The 15,245-nt window shown below is 47.3% G+C and overlaps 2 protein-coding genes across 3 annotated transcripts in view; one reads left to right on the forward strand and one right to left on the reverse strand.

The window, feature by feature from the left end:
* Positions 1-3,793, reverse strand: part of KIAA0556 (KIAA0556 ortholog) — a 173,989-nt gene extending 170,196 nt beyond the window's left edge. Inside the window, 1 exon segment of the mRNA XM_014560871.2 lies at positions 3,679-3,793. Coding sequence (XP_014416357.2) covers positions 3,679-3,685 — 7 coding nt within the window. The 5' untranslated portion in view covers positions 3,686-3,793.
* A 129-nt stretch (positions 3,794-3,922) lies between these two features.
* GTF3C1 (general transcription factor IIIC subunit 1) overlaps positions 3,923-15,245 on the forward strand; it is a 62,861-nt gene continuing 51,538 nt past the window's right edge. For both annotated transcript variants that reach the window (XM_006186706.3, XM_014560870.2), the window contains exons 1-5: positions 3,923-4,186; positions 6,795-7,004; positions 9,762-9,938; positions 10,572-10,715; positions 11,959-12,055. In XM_006186706.3, coding sequence (XP_006186768.2) covers positions 3,966-4,186; positions 6,795-7,004; positions 9,762-9,938; positions 10,572-10,715; positions 11,959-12,055 — 849 coding nt within the window. In that variant the 5' untranslated portion in view covers positions 3,923-3,965. The remainder of the gene's footprint in view (positions 4,187-6,794; positions 7,005-9,761; positions 9,939-10,571; positions 10,716-11,958; positions 12,056-15,245) is intronic.

A 15,245-nucleotide genomic window follows, 5' to 3' on the forward strand; every position in this document is an offset into this window, starting at 1 on the left:
AGATTCAATGGACCGCCAAACGAAACAAGGTATGCTTCATCATCATCTCCACTTTGTTGGCAGGAAAACTGAGCCTCAGAGAGGTCAAAGTACACAGCTGAGATTCAAATCCGGGGCTATCTGGCCTGCAAAACCTATGAGCATTACACTATGCTGCATCTCAGAGCCAGGTGGAACCTGCCGAAAGTCAAAACCAATGGGCCAGAAGAAAATGTTTTGAAAAGCTATGGTGATTAGGACATGCAGAAGAAACCAAACTGCAATCCAGCTTGGGGATCCTCAGCAGATATTTAAGCTTTTGTGAGTTTAAGAAGTAAACATCTTTCCAATAAGGCTGGGCTTGGCTTATCTAGTTGGCTAGAATCACAGTTCATCAAGGTATGCTTCACTTTACCCAATAAATATGTGCCTATAAAAATGTGTATAAAATGAAGCTTTAAAAATTGCAATGGAAAAAAGACTCTTTGAATGCCAAATCTAATCATAGGGCAAACACTTTCTTAAAGAGAAGAAATGTTTCCTTTTTTGTAGCCAATCTGAAAATGGATAGGTTCCTCCAGTGGGCTGTAATAATACTCTAGGATTGCTGAGATGATGACAATTAGAAGTGACCAAGCAAACTTCTTGAAAATGGTCTACAGCAATATTTCTCAAAGTGTGTTCCACAGATCCTGGGGGGGAGAGGGGTTCCCAAGGACTATTAATAGCTTCATCATAAGGCTATGACTTTTTCACTGTGTTGGTATTTGCACTGATGATGCAAAAGCATCAGTAGATAAAACTGCTCATAGCCTGAGTGGCTACAAGGCAGTGGCACCAAACTGTATCAACAGTCAGTATATTCTTTAGTGTCATGAACTGACAGTAAAACAAACAAAAAAAACCCATAAAAACATTTTCACTAAAGAGTGTCCTGATTGGGGAGGGAGGGAATATATATAGCCCAGCGGTAGAGCACATGCTTGGCATGCACGAGGTGCTGGGTTCAATCCCCAGAACCTCCATTAAAAATAAATAAATAAATAAATAAATAAATAAATAAATAAATAAATAAATAAATAAATCTAATTACCCCCACACACAAAAGAATGTCCTGATGAAACAGTAAAATTTAATTTTATTAAACCTGAACCCATGAGTACACATCTTTTTAACATTCTGTGTGAAACAAAAAATCTGAAATACACCTAAAGCACTTCTGCTATAAGCCAAAGTACAACAGTTGATCCTAGAAAACACTCGTGAGGTTAAGTTGCCAGCTGAACTAGCCACACACTGTATCAGATGTCATTTTTACTTGAATAAACAACTAATAGACTTGAATAAACAACTAATAACCATAGTTTTTCACACTCGAGTATCTGGCATTTTCTTAAATACAAAAGAAGTGAGCCCATCACTTAAGGGAAAATAACTGACAGTATTTGTTGTCAAAGATAAAATTCAAACTTTCAAGTGAAGACAAGTAGGAAACTTGTTTCCACTACTTTGAGTTTAATAGCTTCCCAATACTTAAAACTCTTTTTAAAAAAGATAGGCAGTGATACTAGTGAATGTGATTTTTTTTGATATTGTGTAATAACATGCCATTTAATATCATTGTTTCAATGTCAACATTTAGAAGGTTTGCATAACTCAGTGAATTAACATTTTCCAAATGACCAATGCCTAATGTTATGAAATCATACATGGGTAAAGCATCCAATCAAAGGGCAAGATAGACCAATGGGTTTTAATGTAATACAAAAGTTCACCAATACGATTTCAGATGCCACATTGTGACTAGCCTTTGAGAAATTACCACTTGCTAAGTTTTGAAATAGTATCAAAGAAGAATGTCTACAGTTATCTGAAAAGGCAATTAAAATACTCCCTGTTCCAAATATGTATCTGAGTGAGGGCCCATTTTCTTCAAATACATCAGCCAAAAGAACACAGCAGTTTGGTTGCTGAAGCAGAAGCGAGTCTAGCTATTTCCTATTAAACCAGCTATTGAAGAGATTTTAGAAAATGTGAAACAATACCACTCTTCCTGTTAACTTTTGGGGGGAGGGGGTTATAGCTGTTTTTAAATTAGAAGTAGTATTTATGTTCAGAAGTAATGCACTTATTGTTACTTTTAAATGAATTGATATATGAGAGCACTGAATCCAAACCACTAGACCACCAGGGAGCGTCTAAATGAATTGATATATAATAAATAAATATTTTCAGATTTTCTCAGCTCTAATTTCTGATATGGTAAATATCATAGATATAATATACACAAAGAAAGCTCTTTTGAGGTAAGAGCATAAAGGCTCCTGAGACCAAAAAGATTTGAGCACTTTGCTTTATAGCAACAGTATATTGACCTTTCCACTGGGCAAACTGGTGAGTGACATTTTATAGTACCTCTGAAGTACAAAGGGCAAAGATGTCTTTTAAGCACATAACAGACGGCTCAATTAAAACATTTTGTTTCCACACTGTGTTAAGCAAATATCACAAAGGAAGAAATTCCCCAGAAGTGAGGGGACAGTGATACTTATAAAGAGAAAAATGATGTGGATTCTAGCAGACTGTACCACTCTCTCTAGACTTTAGTCTTCCCATCCATAAAATGAGATATCAGAGTAGCCTATTTTTAGACTGCTTCCATTGTTGATTCTGTGATTCTTATCAGGGATCCCTAAATGATGGCCCACAGGCTGCATTTGGCCTTCAGACTGATTGGCTGTCATGGCATTTTGAGAAGTGCCCCAGGACAATAATTGGTTGGGGCTGAGTGAGAAGTTTCTCTTTCAGAAAATAAATTCATTTTCAGTCACAGCCGAATCCAGCCTACTAGACTTGCCCCTGCAAATATCTGCATTTGCAACTTCTGGAATGAAGGGATTCTAAAATTCCTTCCAAATCTCAAACTCCATAATTCAGCTGCAGAGACAGTGTTCGGGTTCCTTTCTCACTCTGCCACTTGATGATTGTTTGATTTGGGGCAAGTTACTTAACTCCTCTGAACCTCAGTTTCCTCATTTGTAATGGAGTAACACTGACCTCAAGGGACTGTTAGGAAGGCTAGCAAGTTGCTTGACAGCACTTACAGGGTTCCTGGCACTGAACATCATCATTAACATCAAAGCACAGTGGGGAGGGTATAGCCAGCTCAGTGGTAGAGTTCAGGCCTAGCATGCAGGAGGTCCTGGGTTCAATTCCCCAGTGCTGCCACTTTAAAAATAAATAAATAAACCTAATTGCCCCCCCCCCCAAATAAATAAACTTCAAAGCACAGAAAGGGAGTATTCCCTTGTCTCCCTCCGCTCCCCTTACCAAGTCCCATTTCCCAGTAGCTGGTGACTGCACTCCCCACGATGACGCTTACTCCCATATCCCACAGTTCCACATTCCAGGACACACAAGACCCTCCTCAGATCTCTATTTCTCTTTGCCACCCTAAACCCCTTCACTGAGCCCCTGGCCAGTACCAGGTTCCAACCCGACCACAGGCAGCACCAAATCGCTGACCACTCCCCCCAGCTATCCCGGACCATTAAGGCTCCCTTTCCCTCAGACCGCAGACCACTTTGGGTTAGGCAGTGGTAATCCAGGGGTCTGTGGCCTAGGATTCTGCCCGGAGGGCCCTCAGGAAGGATGGGAGAATAACTGCCCGACTTCCCAGAGGGGCCCACGGACACTCACCGTCCATCCCTAGAGGCGGCGGTTCCGGGTGGTGGAACCGGAAGCGGCCTGTACACTGTTTGCAGTTCCCCTGGTTACTGCGGGGTTCCGGACCAATGGCGGTGGACCTCCGCGGAATGAGCCCGCCCCCAAAGGGAGTGACATCAAGCGGGTGCTCTGGAACGCCTCCTCGGATCATCAGGTTCGCCCCGCCTCCCAAGCGGCCAATCGTTGTGCGCAGGCGCGCTGGACCAGGGCCCTTGGCGGCGTGTGCGCAGGCGCCCCAGGTGCTGCCAACTGAAGTAGCAATGGACGCACTGGAGTCGTTGTTGGACGAGGTGGCCCTGGAGGGGCTGGATGGCCTGTGTCTACCCGCGCTTTGGAGTCGTCTGGAGACGCGAGTGCCGCCCTTCCCGCTGCCTTTGGAGCCCTACACGCAGGAATTTCTGTGGCGGGCCCTTGCCACGCACCCGGGCATCAGCTTCTATGAGGAGCCCCGGGAGCGACCTGATCTCCAGCTCCAGGACCGGTCAGCGGCCTGGCCCTGCGGGAGGGCGGGCGGGGGTGCAGAGCCCTGGGCCTGATGGAGCTGGGAGGGGGACAGGTTCTCACGGAGTGGGGAGAAAGGAGTGAAGCGGAAGGAAGATCCGGAGTCTGATGGGATCGCCGAGTAAGGCAGGGCCCAGGCATCTGATTTGGCGGGGAGGGTCGTCGTCTGGTGCAGTTGGAGGTTATCTGGTGATGTCCCATTATGTTCCTGTGTGTTTGGGGTAGTGCTGAACAGGACTGGGAGGATATTCTTTAGGTTTCAAAGAATATTTCCTCTAAAGTGGAGCATAGGATTGGAGCGCTGGAAGGCAGTTCAAATCAAGACTGGAGACAGTTAAGTTCAACAGATCTTTATGGAGCATTCATTCAGTGCTGGAATAGAGAGCTTAAGGCAGCTAGAGACCTGCACGGCAGCAAGCTTAGCAACAGTAATAGCTAACCTTTATTTAGTGCCTCTTATGGCCTCGTACTATTCTAAGATCCTGTTCTGGGAACTTAAGGAGATTGAACCCGCTTGATTTTGACAGTGACCCTATGAGGAAGGTGCTATTATCTTTCCCATGTTTTAGAGGAGGAAATTGAGTGATGGAGAGAGATTAAGTAACCTGTCCAAAGTTATGGAGATTGTAAGTGACTGCATGTTGATTTGAACCCAGGTCATCTGTCTCCCAAGACTGTTCTCTGTGAGGGTTGGGAGAGGTTCCCAGAGGTAACACTGTCTCAAATAAGACTTAAAGGTTGGATTTAGGCAGACAGTTGGCAGAGTATTCTGGACAGAGAATAGCAAATGTGAAAGCCTAAAGAAATAAGTTAAGTTTGGTTGAAGTGTAGAACTGGAGGTAGTGAATGAGGAATAATCGTTGACATTTACCAATATGCTTATTATAAGTAGGGACCATTCTAAGATCTTTACATATAGCCAGTTATTTAATTTTTACAACAACCTTAGAAGCTCGATATTCTTATCCCCATTTTCCTAAAGAGAAAATTGAGGCACAGAGATGTTAAATGACTTGTTCAGTGTCATAAACTAGCAAGGGCAGAACCCAGAACTTGAATCCAGGAAGTCTGGGTTCAGAATCCACTCTGCCCTCAACAAAATTAGACTAAATTGGTCTTTTAATCCATTTACAGCCTAAGCCAGTGAAGGGAGGGTCAGACTAGGGGCAAAGCATTAAGTTGAGAGATCTGTAATAATTGAGTCACAAATGAACAGTCATGGTGTGGCTTACTATGGTCTCATGGGTGTGAGGATGAGGAGGAGAAGCCGATGGAATCAAGACCTGAGACTGGAGGAGAATCAGGAGGATTTGCTGACTGATAGGTTGTAGGATGTAAGGAAAGGTGGGGATGGAGGATGATGCCCCAGTTTCTGATGTTTGGGTACCTGAGTGAGAACACAGAAAAGCAGCACAGTGGCTGAGTCTGGGGGAAGGTGGTGTTGGATGTACTTTGAGACCCAGTGAATTCTAGGTTCCTTTGGGTTATCCAAGTGGAGATTCTGTTCAGGAAACATCTGGCTTCATGGGAACAAAAGCAGGCAGGAGGGAGGGACTGAGCTGGACATGTGGAGTCATCCTGTGTGATTGGTAATTGAAGCTGTTGGCTAGGACCATCCCTGGGAGAGAATGTAGTGTGATTGGAAGCCTTAAGACATGGCCCTGGGATGCACGGACATTTCAAGGCTAGATGAAGGACCAGGAACCTTCAAAAGAAGCCTGGAAATATGTGGCTGGAGAGGTAGAGGACAGCAGCCCAGAATGGTGTACTGGAAGCTGGGGAAGATGTGATTTGAGAATGGAGGGTTAAGCAGTGCAGAGGTCACAGAGAGGGCAAGGAAGAAAAGGATGGATAAGTGTATATGGGATTTAGCCTCAACCAGACAAGTACAAGATGTGAGCAGGATTTCCAAGGAAAATTTGACAAATGGGGCTGACTGAATAAAAGAAGAAACACAACTCAAAGATGTCTCCATGGTGTTGATAAGCAGCAACTGGGAGAAGGTGGTATCCAGGAGGGGAAGGAGGGGCTTTATTGGAGATGGGAAGTGGCAGTCATAACTTTGATCTTTTGAACTCATCAAATTTAAGATGTAGATAGCTGAAGACAAGATTAGCATTTGGAGGGAAAAAAACAAGACTGAGGATTTGATGGTGAGAACTGTTAACATGCAAGTGATAACTGAAACCATAAAAATGGATGAAAGTCCTAGAGGGATAGTTAAAGAGATGGAAAGGTGATGTCTCCAAGTAGGGAAGCCCTGAGTCATTAAGTCCAACCTTGATGGTTTGGAGAATACGAGACTAGATCTGGTTGGAATACAAAAGGCCATGACTTGGGCCAGGAAGGTGGTTCTGGTTCCAGGATTCAGCCTCTGGGATGGATTTGGAGGCTCCTGGAAAGGTCTGTGTTGTTGGGGACAGAGAGGCAGGAACACTGCTTGTCAGGACAATCTGCATTTGTAAGGCAGGAAGCCTGGTGATCTCACTCCCTCTCCAACCTCTGCCAGAAGATGCCAGCAGAATATGCCGAACATGTATTATTTCTGAGGCTGAGTTCTGGTTTGCTATTTCTGCTTTTTCCCTTAGGTATGAAGAAATTGATTTGGAAACTGGAATTTTGGAGTCTAGGAGGGACCCGGTCCCTTTGGAGGATGTCTACCCCATTCATATGATCTTAGAGAATAAAGATGGCATCCAGGGCTCATGCCGGTACTTTAAGGAGAGGAAAAACATCACCAATGACATCAGGACCAAGACGTTACAGCCCCGCTGTACCATGGTGGAAGCCTTTGGCAGGTAACTGATTTGCACTGTTGGAAACTCATGGGCATCTCTCTGCTTTAAGTCAGTTGTGCAGAGCGTCAGGACTGGCACACATCCTGGTGTCCATCAGAGCCCGTTGGCCCTGCCCCAAGCCAGTCCTCTGTCTTCATCAGTCCGTCTCTGTCAGGGCTCATTTTGCTCTGAGGGAGCCTTTCTTCCTCTTCCCTTTGTGTCCAGAGGCCTGGCACAGTGGGGCAGAGCAGGCAGCTGTCATCTGGATGGGTGCCTCTTGTTGTCCTGTCCAGGTTGGGTCCCCTGCTGCCCAGCTGTCCTTTTGAGAGTCTCCAGTCTGGGTCCCAGTTTCTCAGAGTGTCCCAAGCCCCTCTCCCAATTCCCACCACTCTTCCTACTTTCCAGAACAGGGAGAAGCTTCCAGGTGAGCTCTTCTACTTTCCACCTTCCTCCTCAACTTGCAGACTCGCCCCCGTTTCTCTCCCCGTCCCTCACCTCAGAGGAGACAGGCACCTGGCCCTGTCTCGGGCCGTGACCTGGATGCTCCTCTCCCTCCGTTCCTCCTGGTACCCCGTGCTCTGTGCTCCCTCCATCAGCTGGCTCGTCTTCTCCTTTACTCTCAACCTGTGTGCATAGACCGGTGCTTTCGCCTCAGCCCATCACTGTGACCTGCCCATCTTCAAACAAGCCCTTCTCTTGACCTTGGAGCCCCTGTAACTCTGACTCTGTGGCTGCAGCTGTACTTCTCAGAAGAGCTACACTCACTCTTTCTGCCCCTTCACCTCCACTCCGCTCCTCTGCCCACTGCAGTCCTGGTTCCTGTCCTCATCACTTCACCAAAATCTGGTCCTGTAAGGTCCTTATCACCAAGCCCCTGGGTATTTTTAGGCCCTTCTCCTCCTTGCCTCTCTGCCCCAGTAGGGACTTAGGATTTTGCCCCCTGTGGCTTCCTGCCCTGTTCTCCATCTGATCCTTACCAGCTCCTTTGTGGACTCCCAGCTTCCTTCCACTTCTTAAATGTTGGCGGCTCCCCAGGGCTCTGTCTCGTCCCCAGACCTCCTTCCTCCCTAGTGCTGTGAATGATGCTTCAGTAACCGGCCCCTCTTATTCGGTGTACCTAGAAGTTGGAGTGTCACTGTCCCTCACCCCAAACCTGCCTTGTCTTCCTTTTCTTTCCTCTGTGTTTTCTTTATTCTGGTCAGAATTATTCCCATGCACCTGACTGTACAACCTGTAAACTTGGGGCTCTTCCTGGGCCCCTTCTTCTCCTGACTACTACGTTCAATTGGCCACCAAGTCCTGTGGCCTCTACCTTCTACCTTTTTCCTCAAACCCTCTTTGGCCTCAAATTAACAAAGCAGTCTCCTGCCTCCCTTCCTGCCATCTCTCTTCTTTCTGTACTGCATGGAGGGATTTTTCCTAAGATGAAATTATGGTGGTTTCAGACTTTATTTAGCCAGCCTGATCTTTTGTTGTGTTCATTGCTAATACTTATAAATCTGGAATTCTAGCTTCTCTTTGGACATCACCTGGTCTAGCTGCACTGGGGCTGAATTTGTGCTTGGTAAAGTAGGCCAGAGCCATGAAACATGTCCCGCCCAGATCCCCACACCCTGCAATGGCCGGCCCTGCTGACTGTGGCCCATCGGGCTCTTTGGAACCCAACCTCTGTGTCCCAGTTATCTGACCCAGGCCCCCATCATGCCCCGCTTTTCACCGTGCTTCAGCCCGAACACACCGGGCTCGTTTCTGTCTCAGGGCTGCGGCCCGTGCTGTTCCTCCCACCTCAGGTCTTGACATCAACACCTCCTTCTCTTCAGCCTTCAGCTCAGCTCCTCGGAAAGTGTCCCCCGTGGCCCAGACATCATCATATTACTCTCTTTGGTACCAAAAATGGCCTTAAGTGTTTATTGATGTCACTCTTTCCTCACCAGTCTATAAACTCGTGAGGGCTGGAACTCTGTGTGTCTTGTTCAGAGCTGTATCTCTAGAATGTACCCGGCCCAAAGTCAGCTCCTAAAAATGCATGCTGACTGATTGCGAGTTTTGTTGGGTTTGACGTTGTCACCCCTGTCCCACATCACAGAATCTCAACTTCCCAGGCGTTCAGATCGGACATCGCAGGGCCATTCAGGATGTGGACTCCTGCTGACCTCTTGAGTTTTCCGTCCTTCTGCTTTCTAACTGGCCACCACACGCCAAACTTTCTGGCCAGGCCCCACCACCCGCCTCCCAGAACAGGCTTGCTGCTTCCTGCCTCTGGTGTTTTGCAGCTTCTGTTTCCCAGACCTCCCCTGCCCTGCTTCCTGTCAGCTCAGGAATCCATCCCTTTGAGAGCGCTCCCTGGTGACTGCGCATGCGCTCTCCTCACACGTGTAGGCTTGAAATGGGGCTCCTCATATGCGTCATTCCATAGCCTCGACCCGGGAGCTGCTCTCTGTCAGCGCAGTTATCAAATCACAGAGTAATTGTTCATTTTCTTGTCTCTCTCTTTCAGGAGTCTGTGAGCTCCTTGAAGGCAGATACCATTTTTATTTATCTTGGTATCTCTGGTACTTTGCATGGGGCTTAATCAGTGTTGGATAACCTGCGTGATGACTGTGATCGGCAAGTTAGGCCTCAGGCAGGAGTCCTAGAGTCAGCTCCTTAGCTGGGGGATGGTGACCCTCTAGGAAGAAGCAGAAAACAGTGATTTGCTAAGGTTCTGCTTTCTTGTATTTTGAATGTCTTTAAGAATCAGTTAACTTACTGCTTCCCACGGTGGCTTCTGATTTGCAGGTGGGGGAAGAAACTGATCATCGTCGCCTCCCAGGACATGCGGTACCGGGCGTTGATCGGCTTGGAGGGCGACCCCGACCTGAAGCTCCCTGACTTCTCCTACTGCATTTTGGAGCGATTAGGCCGGTCCCGGTGGCAAGGGGAGCTCCAGCGAGACCTCCACAGCACTGCTTTCAAGTGAGGGGATGCTTTGCTTCTCCGCTTCAAACACGGGGGCTCCCTGGTCATTGGGCCCTGCCCCCCAGCAGGGACCATCTGGTTTGTCTTCCACGCTCCTCTCATCCCTGCCAGCTGGGTGGTCCCCACATCCACGGTGACTGGAAGCACAATGCTTTCTCTTTGAAGAGACCTTGGGGTGACTAGAGAATTTCTTGTCCAAACTAGATGTTTGGAGCGTGGAAGGCAGAGCTGACCAGAAGGGATGCTGAGGCAGTGGGCATGAATTAGGACCATCTGGCAAACCAGGATGCGTGGTCACCCTGATTATTGGCCCCTGCAGGATGAGAGACTCACATCTGATCATCTCTCTGTTAACCCTGATTGCCTCCCACCCCAGCCACCCCTTCCCACTCCATCTCCCTCGGCCCCTGCGCCCATCTCCCCATCGCCTCGCCCAGGGGTCTGGGGTGTGCTCGTGGGCTGAAGCACAGCTGCTCTTTCCAAGGCCACTGTCGCACAGCGACTGTTCTCTTAGATGGGCTGGGTGGGAGGTATGTGTCTCTGGTGTCCACATGCAGGCAGAGACTCTGCGCCGTGGGGTGATATAACCACCAAGGCAGCATGACAGCCCACGCTCCTCCTCTCCTCCAGGGTTGATGCCGGGAAGCTCCACTATCACAGGAAAATTCTGAACAAAAATGGGCTCATTACGATGCAGTCACACGTGATCCGATTACCCACCGGAGCCCAGCAGCACTCAATCCTCCTCCTCCTGAACCGGTTTCATGTGGACAGGTACAGTGTGTAGACACCAAAACGCTTCCTTACGACTGTGTTTCAGCCGTGTATGTTATGCCTTTAAAGATCTTAGAGGCCAAATCAGAATATGATTAGCTTTTTAAAAAAAAGATATTTACCATCAATTTCTGATTATGAAAATCGTCATGCTTATTTAGCAAATCTTGAAATTATATAGAAAAGAAGGGAAAAAAAATACCTATAACCCTACAGCCAAGCAATAGGGACTGGTAACATTTTGGTGAAATTTTGGGAAAAGTGTAAAAATTTTAAAAAAGTCAAATTTGGTTTGTTAGGGTAACAGAGTTTGGTGGGTGGAAGAGAGAATAGTGGACTAAATCAAGATCTGTATTTAAATCTTTGCTCCTAACTTGGGCACAATCATTTGACCTCTCTGAACCACAGTTTCCTGTTCTATAGAATGGCCGCGGCACAGTGCTTGGTACTAGTTCATACACAGTAAAGATCTGTGCCTTCATTTATTCTTTCATTCATTAAAAAGCAGTAAAAATGGAGAAGTGGGTGTCTCTGGACTCCACATATAGGCCCTCCCTGCTGCTAGACCTGTGGGCATTTAAAGCCAAGTTCACTTTCCCCAGCAGCGCTGGCAACAAGGCTCCCCTCTGCCCCTCCCCCAGCCTCTCCCAGACACCCACAGCTGAGGGGCCCTTCCTTTGGTGGCCACTAGCTTGTAAGCATTTATAATGCCATCCACTTCACAATAACAATGCAACCCAGAAGGGAGAGTCAGTGATACCGGTGAAGTCAGAGGTAGAAACAGGGCTTCAGAACCAGAGCAGTGTTGTGACTTAGTGAAGAAAGCACTGTATTTCAAGGAAGGAGACCTAGCTTCACATCTGATGCCTGAATTTTAGAAAAGCTTATCTTCTTTATGAAATAATCTCGATCCTTTCTTACCAAGTGATTTATAAGGAAGTATATAGATGCTTCCTAAACTTTAAGGTATTATCAAAAGATGGAAGACATCTGAAAGACTCATTTCATGGAAGTTTTAGCTGGAGTCTAGGGCATACACTGCCACTAGTTCGGTGACCTTGGTCGTATGACTGAACCACTCATACCCCAGGTTTTCCAGCTGGGAAGCCCAGGAGTGGGGCTGGAGACCTAAGACCAAGGTTCTGCAGTTTGATATGTTGTCATTTAAATCCTGTTATCTTTAAAAACCAGGCAGTCTTCAGTGATAGGTCTGAAACAGTGAACTGTTTTGTGTTTCTCACAGGAGGAGCAAATACGACATCCTCATGGAGAAGCTGTCAGTCGTACTGAGCACACGGAGTAACCAGACCGAGACGCTGGGGAAGCTGAGGGAGGAACTGGTGAGCTGCCTGGACCTTCCCATGGGCGGGGCTGAACCTGTCTGTACCGCAGTGGCGATCTTTGTAGATTCAGTGAGTTGCAGTTCAAAACCCTGTTATGGACTTGGCCGTCCCCAACCGTGAAATAAGCGGGATTTTCCTTTGCTTTATTTACAGAATGAAAAAGTCCCCAGTCTTTACATCCTTCCAAAAGTTCATACGAAATGGGTCAATCTGGGCATTTAGATCGACTTTCACAATCAAGCTTGTTATGATCTTGTTCCCATGAGTTTTGCACGGAAATAACAGAGTGGCTATACTGAGAAGAGGGTGAGGTGACATAGGGAGAAAGGCAGGTACCTCAGCTGCTTCATCTCTGGGCCCAGGAACAGAGGCAGTGATGAAGCAGCTGAGGGGAAGAGAGCACAGAGGCGATGCTGCTTCCAGTCTGATTTGAACAGTCTTCAGTCGAAGCTGAGAAAGAGCCAACGCTGGAAATGGGAGAAAAAAAAAATTGCCCCGTAGGTCCAACAGTAGAACTTAAAAATGAGAGTCAAGATGCAGGGGTCACAGTAATTAGTCCCCAAAGGAGCACGGTTTGGCGCCTGGTTGTAGACGCTGGGAAGAGCCTTCTCACTCCTCGCCTCATGCTGCTTTGGGGAAGCTCTGCTCTCTGATCTCACCGTCCAGAGGAAAGGGGTCTCTTCCCTATTGTTAATTTCATCACATGCCCAAGTCTCTTCAAAGCAGAGGTTGTGAAGCAAGGCTTGTGGGTCAAATATGGCCCCATACATTGTTAAAAATAACTCTGACCTAACATTTTTTTTAAATTGACATTTCACATCAAAATCTAGGTTACCAGCTTCCCGTGAACTATCAGAGGCTCTGACAAGCCTGGGCCCACGGTCTCCTGGGACAGCAGTGATCCAGAGCTGGCTGTGCGCTGGCCAGCACCCACCCCCCCCCACCCCCAGGCCCCTTACTTCCTGTCATTGCTCAAGACACCGTGGCAGTGCCATTTGTCATTCCATGAGCACTGCTGTTCGGGAGGAGAGAAATATTTCCCAGTATCTAAGTGTCTATCAAAAGCGGAACATAAAAGGTGGACTGATAAGGACTCTTTCTGAGAGACTGTAGTCAAAATGAAGGACATTCCTCCATGCTCACTAAAGAAATATCTGCCCAATTTGTTCTTTAGATTGTTTTTCCAGCCCATGCAGACACTGGAGATTGAAACCCTCTGCCCCTCTAAGTCACTCGAGGGTGGAGATCCCAGGCTAGTCCGGTCTCAGGTCAGCACTATGGATGATCTAAGTGACAAGATGTGACTAATACAGGACATTATTTGTTTGTTTACTTATTTGTTCATTCATTCAACAAATACTTTAGTAAGTGTCTACTTGGAGTCAGAACTGTGTTCTGCACTCTGATGACAAAAATTAATGAGGACAACGGGGCTCACGCTGTCGCAGAGAATTCTAATCAGAGGTTGCTGTGTGGACACACACTCAGGCCAAGGTGCCACTTGGAAGGAGGTGGCTGAGCTTCATGAAAGGAGAGATGTGCTTCCTCGGAGAGCTGGGAAAAGCTTTGTAGAGCAAGTTACAGCCGAGCTGGGCCTTGAAGGTGAAGTGTTCCCAAAGGAGACAGGAGAGATGGCAGTTCAGGCAGGGGGCCGGAGCAAAGGCGGGGAGCTGTAGGAGGTGGTGGGATGTTCCCGAGGTTGGCAGTGATCCAGCGGGTAGCCAGGTGCTAGTGGACCTCGGCAGGGAGTAGTAAGAGTTGTGGGTGGAAAGGAAAGTTGGGGCCTGGTAGAAAGGTCTCAAGTGCCAGGCTGAGGAGTTAGGTCTTAGTCATTAGCCTGATAAAGTGCTGGTGGCCGCTTACAAGTGGAGACATTGCAAGAGAACTGCCCACAGACATGCTTAGCACAGATTTGTTGAATGAGTGTGTGACTGAAGGAGAGAGTGAGAAGGAGGAATGAGTTTGAGTGAGGATGAGGCACGTGACGGATTTGATTTTAGAATTTATTGAGGATGAAGATCTTCTGGGACTTTGACTTGGTGATATCTAGTCAGCAGTGGGAAATAGAGGTCACAGAAAGCTGAGCAGGATTTAGTGAATGGTTAGCCTCTAGATGAGGCTGATGCCATGAATATGGATGCTGTCTTTCTGGCGGAGCTGGGAAGGCATCTTTCTCTTTTTAGCTGGGCAGATTGTGCGAGCCCTTGGTGGCTACCCTCTCTTAAGGCTAGGACTTCATTATCCTCCCTCGCTGAGGATGGTTCAGGGCTTAGGGCCATGTGTTAAGGGCTGGGGTTTGATGGATGGATTTCCGTAGGGTCTCTCCAGGATGCTGGGGGCACAGCTAGATTAAAGAGAGGTGCCATTTACAAGGCAGTGGGTTGAATGAGCCATATGTGAGTCGTCTGTATTTCTTTGATAACCATATGTTCTGCTGGCTCGTCTGAGCGGTGATCACACATACAGCAGCCCTTAGACATTTGCCGCCTCTCTGTCCCCAGAGCATAAGAAGAAACCTGTAAGACTCCACCAGCATCTCTTAGTGGTGAGCGCCTCCCGCACCTCAGTTCATCACTTACAGCAGTGGTAACTTGCCTCACTGCTCCAGGGGCTGCAAAATCAAATGCTGGCAGTGGCCTGGAGGGTGGTATGAATTAGTGAAATAGGCCACGTGTGAAAAAAATGTTTTGATACCAGGACAGATTCGAGAGATATTTAACTTTCCTCTTAACTATCATGAGAGAAAAGCAGCACAAAAATGGTCCTTAAAAGGGAACTGACCTTCAGCTTCACTGTGTGAGGGGTCTGATGGGAGGAACCACCATCCCGGGGCAGCCTGCCTGTTTGGAGGGAGCAGCTGGTCCTCACCTCCTGCCAGCTGCTGCGAGGAACCGCAGGCCTCGGATTTGTTGCCAGATCCTATTTTTTGAGAGAAGCCAGAATCTGGTTTTTTTGTGGGGTTTTTTTTATTTGTTTGTTTTAACATGAAATCTCTCACTTTTCAATATTGGCAAATAAATTACTTTAAAAAAAAGTGTAGATGAAAAATCATGGCCTGCCCTGGAGGCTGCTGATCTTAACCCCAACAGTTAGGAGCGCTTGGCACACTTCAGTTGTGTTGCCTCGCAGGGATGTGAGTGCTGGGGTGGGTGTGCTCATCCTCATTGTGTTGAAACTTCACAGATAG

The sequence above is a fragment of the Camelus ferus genome, chromosome 18, assembly GCF_009834535.1.
Source record: "Camelus ferus isolate YT-003-E chromosome 18, BCGSAC_Cfer_1.0, whole genome shotgun sequence".
NCBI classification, from domain to species: Eukaryota; Metazoa; Chordata; class Mammalia; order Artiodactyla; family Camelidae; genus Camelus; species Camelus ferus.